Source organism: Periophthalmus magnuspinnatus, chromosome 19, assembly GCF_009829125.3.
Source record: "Periophthalmus magnuspinnatus isolate fPerMag1 chromosome 19, fPerMag1.2.pri, whole genome shotgun sequence".
In the NCBI taxonomy this organism is placed as follows: domain Eukaryota; kingdom Metazoa; phylum Chordata; class Actinopteri; order Gobiiformes; family Gobiidae; genus Periophthalmus; species Periophthalmus magnuspinnatus.
In genome coordinates this window covers 10,910,375-10,919,693 of record NC_047144.1, presented here as the reverse complement: position 1 = coordinate 10,919,693, position 9,319 = coordinate 10,910,375, and the positions used below count along the sequence as shown (strand labels likewise).

Below are 9,319 nucleotides of genomic sequence, written 5' to 3'. Positions count from 1 at the left end.
CAGTAATGGATTTTTGTGGCTTCCTGTCTGTTTTCTAAAACACAAAAAGTGTCCAATTCCAATTCATATTTAGCCTTAAAGCTCCTCAGTGTAACTTTACTAATGTAGGGTCTTGACAAAAATGTTATTGCTCAGCTGCAAGATTTTTTGTTTAATGCCATACTGTCCAATATTTCAGGCAAAGCAATAACATCTTCATTGTTGTGCCCCTTTAATTGCAGATTTCCACAAGAAAAGATATTACTTTTCACTAAAAAGTAAAAAACAACAAAACGTGTGATTTGTGGTTGTGCAGAAAAACAATCTCACACTCATGCCAAACTGATTTTATTTTAATATCAAGCAAACATTGGATCTTTATACAATGAACATTTTCTACAAATAAAACCAAACAGATGGAAACAAACTGTCAAATGGAAAGAGAATTAAATACAAAATATATTTTTTCCATTGCACTTAAACTTCATAAATACAACCCACAAGGTCAATTTCAGTGGCTCATAGTAACCTTCTTGAGGCATTTTCTCATTTTATTTCCCTTGTAATGTCTTCAATAGCCATCACTGCACCTATTCATTGCCTTAGAAAGTGACAATTCATTCTCGTGACCCATGTACTAACTATACAGAGCCACACAAAGAAACCATTATCCAAACAAAGTGCACATAAGACAATAAAACCCTGTGAGACATTATAAAGATGGAGAATAGACCGTATATAACATAATGGCCAGCCACTTTGTCACAGAAATAAACAAGACACCTCTGCCTATGAGTAACACTAGGTTTAAAAAAAAATCAACATTTACATATATTTCTAACACCCACAAAGTGTAAAAAAAAAAAAAAATCAATAGGAACTGAGTAATAGTTTTTGTTTTGTAAATCCAAGCTTGTTTGACAGCTAGGGTTTTATCTGGGCATCTCTTTACAGAAGATATAGGAGGCGTCATCAAAGTGCTGCTTGCTTGATTACAATTTCCTTGAAAGCTCCACCCAACTTCCCCTGTTTACGCTGAAGTTATGCCCAAAATGATTCATACCAAAACCCAGGACAGAGATTAACTGTAAAAGTACAGAAATGACTGGCAAAGAACAGGGTTGAAATGTTGATACATTTTTTTTCTTGTCATGTTTTTATGCCTGATAAGTCCTAAAAAATATTATATTACTAAACCTATATTATATATAGGCCGAAAATGGGCAAAAAGTAAAGGGTCCAACCCACACCTATAAATGCAAAAAGATCAACAGCTGAAGAGGAAATAAATTAAGATATTATTTCAGTCCAGTAACAATAATAGCCTTTTGCGTTTTATTAAAAAGTGTGACACCATGTGGTTCAGTGGAGAGCTGCAGTGCATTGAGTGAAAAATGAAAACTAAGGCAATACTTTTAAAACAGTATCTTACAACTCTCACAATGTTGTCCAGTCATTTGCCATTTGATTTGCTGTTTTCAACCAGAATAATCTCAATAATTCAATAACTTTATGTATATTTTGGGCTTAACTGATTGTCCCACACTGACCCTGTTCTTTTTCTGTTGTGTTCACTTCCACACGTGCTACAGGTGGCTCAATGTTCAACAGCAGTAAATAGTCAATCTACTTAATCCATACCATGAGCGAGGATTAAAATTGTTCAAAAAAGGAAAAACATTGCGATACTGTATGTACACACGTAGTGGAAACCGCTTATGTTACAAAGATTCAGTGTTTTCTCCTTTAAAACAGTCCCAACGATACACCATAACAAGGTCTATATCAGATCTGTTTTTTAGATTCGAGACAAGGGCTGAGTTAATCCAAAGTCCAACTGTACAAAGACTCCATCCACTGAGTTAACAGCTTTTGTCCTTAGTGTTACTTGGAGCACAGGCCAGGACCCACACACCCAAGGGTCTTAAGCATTTCGCTTTTTTAATTTTGTCGTTAATGTTTCATACTTTGTCCAACTCCAGTCTTGGTCCTTGAAAAGGAGAGGAAAAAATATTACAAATGTAGAAGGTAAGCACTACAATCCAAAAAATAAATACATAAATAAATAAATTAATAAAATAAATAAATAATTATGATTTTACATTTGGCTTGGTCTTACATTCTTGAATCCATGACATGTAAATGAGAGGACTCACCACTATACTCTTGGCCTGATCGTCAGCAGCTTCCTGCATGAGGCTGGTCAGCTGACTGAGGTACTTCTGGTTCTCCTGGAGCAGGCGTGGGGCTGCGTCACTAAGAGCAACACAAAAAGATACTGATTCAGACACACGTTAAGTCATTGATTCACAGAACCCTTCAAAAAATCTGTGTAAAACATCAATAAATAGGCATATAAATATAGCCAATATAAAATATAAGTGAACTGTAAGCTACAAATGCATAGCAGAAATCATGAAGTCCTCTATGACCCATTTTCTGTTTTTTCATCATCAACATGGAAGAGCCAAGTTGCCGATATGCTTTACATAGTCCTGACCAAAAGATCTTTGTAAATAATGATTCCTGTTCTTGCAACCCAAAAGACAAAAAAACACCAGCTAAAACCACAGTTAAAAGACTTAAAATTAATGCATACGTCCTGTCCTGTCTAGTATAGTCTTGTACAGTACTTGTAGTACTAAAAATTTCCCTCAGTGTATAGTGTGTGTACCTGTCGTTGGGTCCAGGCAGAGAGGTGAGGGGGTGTGGCGAGCTGACCGGTTGGGCCGACTGTGCCGGTGACCAATGGGACACCTGCAGCAGGTTGGATGACTCTGGACTCACAGCGATTGAGTTTCTCGAGGAGTTCTGAGCCTGAGGCAGAAAGACAACACCAGCACATCAAGCATTTATACATACAGCGATTTACTGAGGAAAATAATGGCTCATTAAAATGCCAACCAGGAATTCAGTGACTTAAGGATTTAACAAACAGCACACATGAGTGATATCTGGGTGCCTTCTCCCATTCTTCTGCTCAGTGCAGTACATACATTTCAATTTATGTGCTACATCTTGCTTACAAATACCCTAGTGCTGTGAATATGAGTAGGCTGGGGTCCATCTGACTGTGCATGTTTGTAAAGAGCTATAGAAATGTACGGTACTGTATTTCTGAAATGGTATAAAATATATTATTTTGTTTAACTTTTTACTTTAATAATCAATTGCTTACACATGCGATCTTCAACAAATGCCAGAACTCCCTCTGCCTATTGTTCTGCATCTGCATCACTGTGTTGTCGGCTTCTTTGATGTTTTCTAGCGTTTTCTCGATCCGTGGAAACAAGTCGATGATCTTCTGTTTGCTGATCAGGATTTTACTGTAACGGTAGAGGATAAACTGGTAATACTTTATAAAGACATTAAGTTTGGCCTTTGGTTCCCAGCAGCATGGGGCCATACCTGAGGTGTGTGTACAGATCTTTGAGGACCTTGTCCTGGTTTTGAACCGTCTGAATAATGGCCTTCACCATCTCAGAGCTGTCTGAGCTCACATCTGACTCAGGGACTGATGACACACAAAGAAATTACAACATTTACTACTTACAAATAATAAAATAAAAAAATAAAAGATAAAAAAGTCAAAAGGCTTACTTTTGCATTTCATTTTCAGCTGTTTGTAAAGCTCGATTGCCTTGTCTTCCCTGCAATTAAATAAATGTACATAGTGACCAAATGCTGTTTAAAAAACATATTTGTTATGAGCCAGAGACTAGACCAACATAATAAAATACACAGTACAGCAACGGTCATAGCCCACAGACACATTCATTCACAAATACAGAAACCACTCACAGCTGCCCGATCTTGTCTCCTTGGCGACGAGCGTAGGGGCTTCTTTGTAGTTCCACTATTTCAGAGTGAAGAGCCATGATCTCATCGTCTAAATGGCCGACTTCTGCCACCTGCAGGACAAAACATGGTCAAACAATGCTAATACTAGTTATTAGAAATTGTCCAATTTCACCTGTGCAAAAGCAGCTGCTCTTTGTTCATTTTCCTGCCAGGCCTTCAGCATCTTTTCAGAGGCTGGGGAAGAAGATCATATCTTTATATGATGTCTTCAGTTAAACCATATGTTGGTAAATTAAGTGAAAACTTACATATGCCATAGTGCATCTGGTCACTGTACTTCTCCAGATCGTACTGAATACTGATTTTAAAAAAGTCGAGTTTGGCTTTCAATTGCTGAGAAAATCCAAACATGCCGTTTTTGTGCCTGGTCAGGTTTGTGTTGTACCTCAGAAGACTTAACCTGAGGAATATAGGCAGGGGTTAGAAGGACAGAGCAACATAATAACCAAAAATATTTACTTACATAGCAGCTCTCTGTCCCTGGAAAAGTCTGCTGTAGTCGTCCTTTAGACCACAGATATAACTAACTGCCTGCCCCCAAATCTTCTTTAGCACCACTAATGACACTTGGGTTTTGGGTTCTTGAACTGCAGACATACAATATAAAATAGCATACAGTATTTACATTTTAGCATATACTGCACAGAACATCGATCAAACTCACCAATAGTGTTGACTTTTTCAGGCAGCTGTCTGGCACTGAGGGGGCCAATGTACTTGGTCATGCTTTTGTCAAACAAGTAGACAATGTAGCTATCCCAGCCCCTCTAAATGTATGATGAAAAATACATAACATTAATGAAGAATCTCATTATGTGAAGAATCACACTCTGTGATAACATATGATAACACTGTCCATCATACTGGAGGGCAATACATTCTTAATACGCCAACTAGGAATAATGAGATTATCTGTTTAATTGATCATTCTGATTATTTAAATCAAAATATAGTAAGTATAAGAACACAAAAACAATTTTAGAAACAAAAATCTGTCATTTCAATTCAGTTTATGTTTCTTCATTCTGTCAGTAATCGTGTATATTTGCAAAAAATGTGATGTTTCTTCTAATAATCATAAAACTAAAATTGTAATCTTGTAAATCTTAATGTTAACATGGCTCCCTGAAACCTTAAGGCAGTAAAGTACTTGTCCTCTTTCCTTCCTTCTATGATAAATTCCACCACCTACCAGCAGAGGGCACAGAAATGGTCTTTATTTATCTGTGCAGCACTATGAAATAGAGCATGTTTATAAAATGTGATATATAAATATAGTATGTTCGACTGGATTAGAAATGAAAATGTTTTCTGATTGGAAATGTCTTAACCTTGTACAGTTGACAACCACAATGGAACATATCTAGATTACTGAGGGACACACTGACAACATAAGATATTGCCCACCCCTTGTCTATAAATGTCTCTTACCACTCCATCTAGGACACACTGGGCAGCTGGTTTGCGTGGATCAAGGGACACTCCAGTCTCTTGAAGCAGCTCTTGATTCACGACTTCGATCTTGGTCTCAGCCTCAATGCGTTTCTGGAGACTGTAGAGTGTTTCGTCGGGAGTCAACTGAAATGAATGGACCTGCGCCGTCACCATGTTGAGAATATGAACCACCTGCAGAGAGACCAGGAGGAAGATATGTCATTAAAAATGTCATGTACAAAATAGATGTAACAATGAAGGAGAAAATCATGATCACTGACAGAAGAAGTTAAAAATACAGATACTTTATCATGTTGATAGCTATTGTTACAAGCTGCCAACACCAAAATCAAGTTTTTTTTTCTGTGTTTTGTCAATAAAACATCTGTTCTGGCTGAAAGTGAACCCAACAGAAGGACATAAACAAAAAAGAAAAGTGATAATTTTGTACTTGAATTTGATAAATGGCATGGATCAGTCAGGCTTTTAACTATGGCATCTTTGCATCAGCATTATGGTAGAAGGGTAAGAAACGGCAAAAAACTCAAGACATGCAGGAGTCAAGACTACTCAAAAATATGTGAACACAGCAGTAGTCTGGGTGGGTATTCATAACATTACAATCGTATGATTGCAGTGAAAGTCTTACCTTCATACTAAGTATCTGCTCCAGGACTTCAAAACACTGTGGCTTTTTATTTTCCGTGTTGACTTTGCCTCCTCTATGAACAGGATCCCATTTTAACATGAGCTGAAGTAATTCCTCCATTGGCTCCAATAGTGGTCTTTAATGGGAGAAAAATGACATTTAATATTTATATTGAAAGATGGAAACATATCAACAACTACTAAGATTAGGACAACAAAAAAATCGTCAAAGGATGTCAAAGATATTTCTCACCTGCTAAGATTATTGGGGTTTGGCAGGTGTTTGGAAAACTTTACTTCTCCAGTTGGTTCCTCCACTGCCATGATATCTTTAGGTCCTTTATTTCGCACTTTGCTTACCCTGTTGATGAAAAGTATATTAGACAGTCAGACAAACCAAAATATGTTTAACAGTGGGGTAAATAAAATGCAGGATACTTACCACTGCACAGGTTGAAGATTATGAAAAAATGGACGAAATCCACAGCTACATTCAAAAACCATTGTACCAAAACTCCAGTAGTCCACAGTAACAGTGTATGGCTTATTTTCAAAAAGTTCTGGGGCCTAGAAAAACAGTCTCCTTTAAAATTCTAGATAATAAATATTAAATACTGCAGGATTTACATTGTATAATAAGTCTGATACCAGATACTGTAGAGTGCCGACAAAAGATGTACAAAGACTGCCTTGGTCCAAATCTTTTGCATAGCCCAGGTCAATGATTTTATGAACCAGCTACACAAATACACAAACATAAAACAACATGATTTTTAAAACAAATGTAGTTAAATTATCTTAATATGTATATTATTTACCTTTCCATTAATATCTTGTAGAACTATGTTTTCAGGTTTAAGGTCTCTGTGTATAATCTTGTTTTCATGGAGATACTGGATGCCGGACCCTACAACAGGAATTATTGTGAATAATTTGGGCCCCTATTGATTATGGTAACTAAATGAGTTGACTGAAACATACCAACATCACTGAGTAATGAAAGCACTTCACTTTCTTTTAAACCACAGCAGTTTTCGGGTTTGCTCAGCACCTGTCAAAGAACAAGACATCACACTCACAAAACAAAACCGCACATATGAGGCAACAGTTCTGTAATTTTCCAAATAAATATATTCCAATACTTTTGCATTCATTTCTAGTTCCCTTAAAGGGGCACTATATAACTTGATGGCGGAGGTTCTGTCACCTGCTTATTTCCATGGAGATGTTATTGATTTGCATTGAATGTTACACATTATTATCTATCATCACGGAGATAAGCAAGTGATGCCACCGGGTCAAGGACTCCACTCAAAGTAAGGATTCACAGAAAGAATGCATATTTCTCAAGTGTTTTAGTAATAAAATGAATAGTAATAAAAACCTGTAACTGAATGAATCCAATATAGAGGCATTTAATGCTATACTGTGAAATATTTCATACAAAGTAATAACATATCAATGGACACAAGCAGGTCGTGGACCCTTCTAGAGATCATAACATAGCATAGTGCCAACCCAGTTGGTCGGCAAAACGCAACTCTATCGTGACCTTGACACCAAAGTACATTTGATATGGCACATTTTCCTGAGAAACCAAAGTGTTCTCACCTTTCTTAGGTCTCCTCTTGAACAGTACTCCATGGCCAGCAGTGGAAGATCATTTAAGGCTATATGGGCAATTTCTTCAGGAACGTCCCGGGCTGTCACCACATTTATATGATTTAACCTGAATGAAAAGAATACAGTTACCAAAAGTAAATACCACCAAAACATCAGTCACCTAATAAAAAAATGTAATATTAATTGTTGAGTTTGTTGTTTGGTCATATTCTCTACATCTTGTCCACAAGCTAGACTACACAAAAAAAACAAAAGATACACATGATGTTTTGTATGGAATATACAACACATACTTGTACATACTTTAAGCATTTCAGTATGTCAAATTGTACACAAAGACACGACACATTACAAAAACAAAAATTGTATACCCACTTTTTCATGATCTGTATTTCTCGTCCCCATCTCTCACCATTCCTTGGTGTTAACTCTAGACGACACATTTTGACAGCTAGTTTTTCATTTGTTACCTGTCAACCAGGAAGACAGTAACTTAGTAAGAATGACACACACCCATATAAATACCAGAATATACACCTAGAAGCATTTCCTTTATGCAGCAGCATATACTTAACAATGGTCATGTAATAAGAGAAACAGCATACTAGTAGAGCTGAAATTGTATTTATGCACTTACAACATGCTGATAGAGGTATACATGAGCAAACCCTCCCATGCCAAGCCTTTCCTTGAGTTCCCAGTCACCGCAGCATTGGTTTTGCCTAAAGGGAGGTTTCTCCATTGTTCAGACAAAAGCTAAAACAAAATACAAACACAGAAATAAATGACCAACAACGAAATGTGTGGATAAAGAGATCCACGAGCTTTCACTTTCGAATTAGTGATCACACGACCAGTAGCAAAGAAGCCTAGCCAGACCCTCTTCAAATCCTGACCTCTATAGCAAACTAGAGGCTAAATAACCATTTTAGAAGGAATAAATACAAATAAACCCGTATTGCACTATTTAAACAAAGGTAGCACGTTATAAAAAAAAAAAAAAAAATAGCTTTGCGTCTTTACGTCTCTTGTCTGTGTGTGACCCAGGAAATAGACAGCTCCCGCCACTAGCTTTGTTGTAGCAGATCCACTATTATTGTCCTTGTATTTTGGATAAGTTGAACTGGATAAGCACCAGATTAAAGAGGTTTTTGACTCACGCCGTGCCTCTACGCAGATGTCATGAGCCGTAGTCCGTGGTGGTTTGTCGGTGTGATGGTTTGTGTCGGTCCCGTGTTGTTTTCAGGTCAGTGCAGCGCCGTCAGAAGTGTACTTCCGGTGTGACATCACCACCAAACCGGGCTGTGCAAGAGGAAAGTTTATTTTTCTGTTCTTTTAAAAAAAATATTATTATTTTAGTATTTATTTTAATTTATTTACGTTCATGTACTTATTTTTAACCATTGTCTGAATTCGATTGTCTACTTGTTGAGTACATATTTTATTATGTTGCATTTTAGTGTTATATGCCCTATGTATTATATCATTTTGTAATAAATAATACTAATACTAATACTAATAATAATAATAATAATAATAATAATAATAATAATAATAATAATAATAATAATAATAATAACAATAATAATAATAATAATAATAATAATAATAATAATAATAATAATTATTATTATTATTATTATTATTATAGTAATGAAGGAACGTTATTTTTTTATTATTTTGCACCAATCATACACAATTTTTTAGTATTAAAATATACAGGCCTTGTCTCTAATGCACTAAATTTCGTTGACGTATATTGAATATTTTATAG

General features: G+C 36.2%; 1 protein-coding gene across 1 annotated transcript; it reads right to left on the bottom strand.

Moving 5' to 3' along the window:
• Window positions 1–285: 285 nt before the first annotated feature.
• Window positions 286–8,837, bottom strand: chuk (component of inhibitor of nuclear factor kappa B kinase complex). The gene is made up of 22 exons (XM_033984563.2): window positions 8,706–8,837; window positions 8,183–8,301; window positions 7,921–8,015; window positions 7,534–7,651; window positions 6,904–6,973; window positions 6,741–6,829; window positions 6,571–6,660; window positions 6,365–6,489; window positions 6,176–6,283; window positions 5,924–6,059; window positions 5,272–5,466; window positions 4,505–4,607; window positions 4,304–4,427; window positions 4,089–4,240; window positions 3,953–4,014; window positions 3,781–3,890; window positions 3,580–3,629; window positions 3,388–3,493; window positions 3,158–3,305; window positions 2,654–2,796; window positions 2,136–2,235; window positions 286–1,969 (listed from the first exon to the last, which is right to left on the bottom strand). Exons 2-22 carry the CDS (start codon window positions 8,285–8,287, stop codon window positions 1,904–1,906), a joined length of 2,295 nt encoding a protein of 764 aa, XP_033840454.1. The 5' UTR covers window positions 8,288–8,301; window positions 8,706–8,837; the 3' UTR covers window positions 286–1,903.
• Window positions 8,838–9,319: the final 482 nt, after the last annotated feature.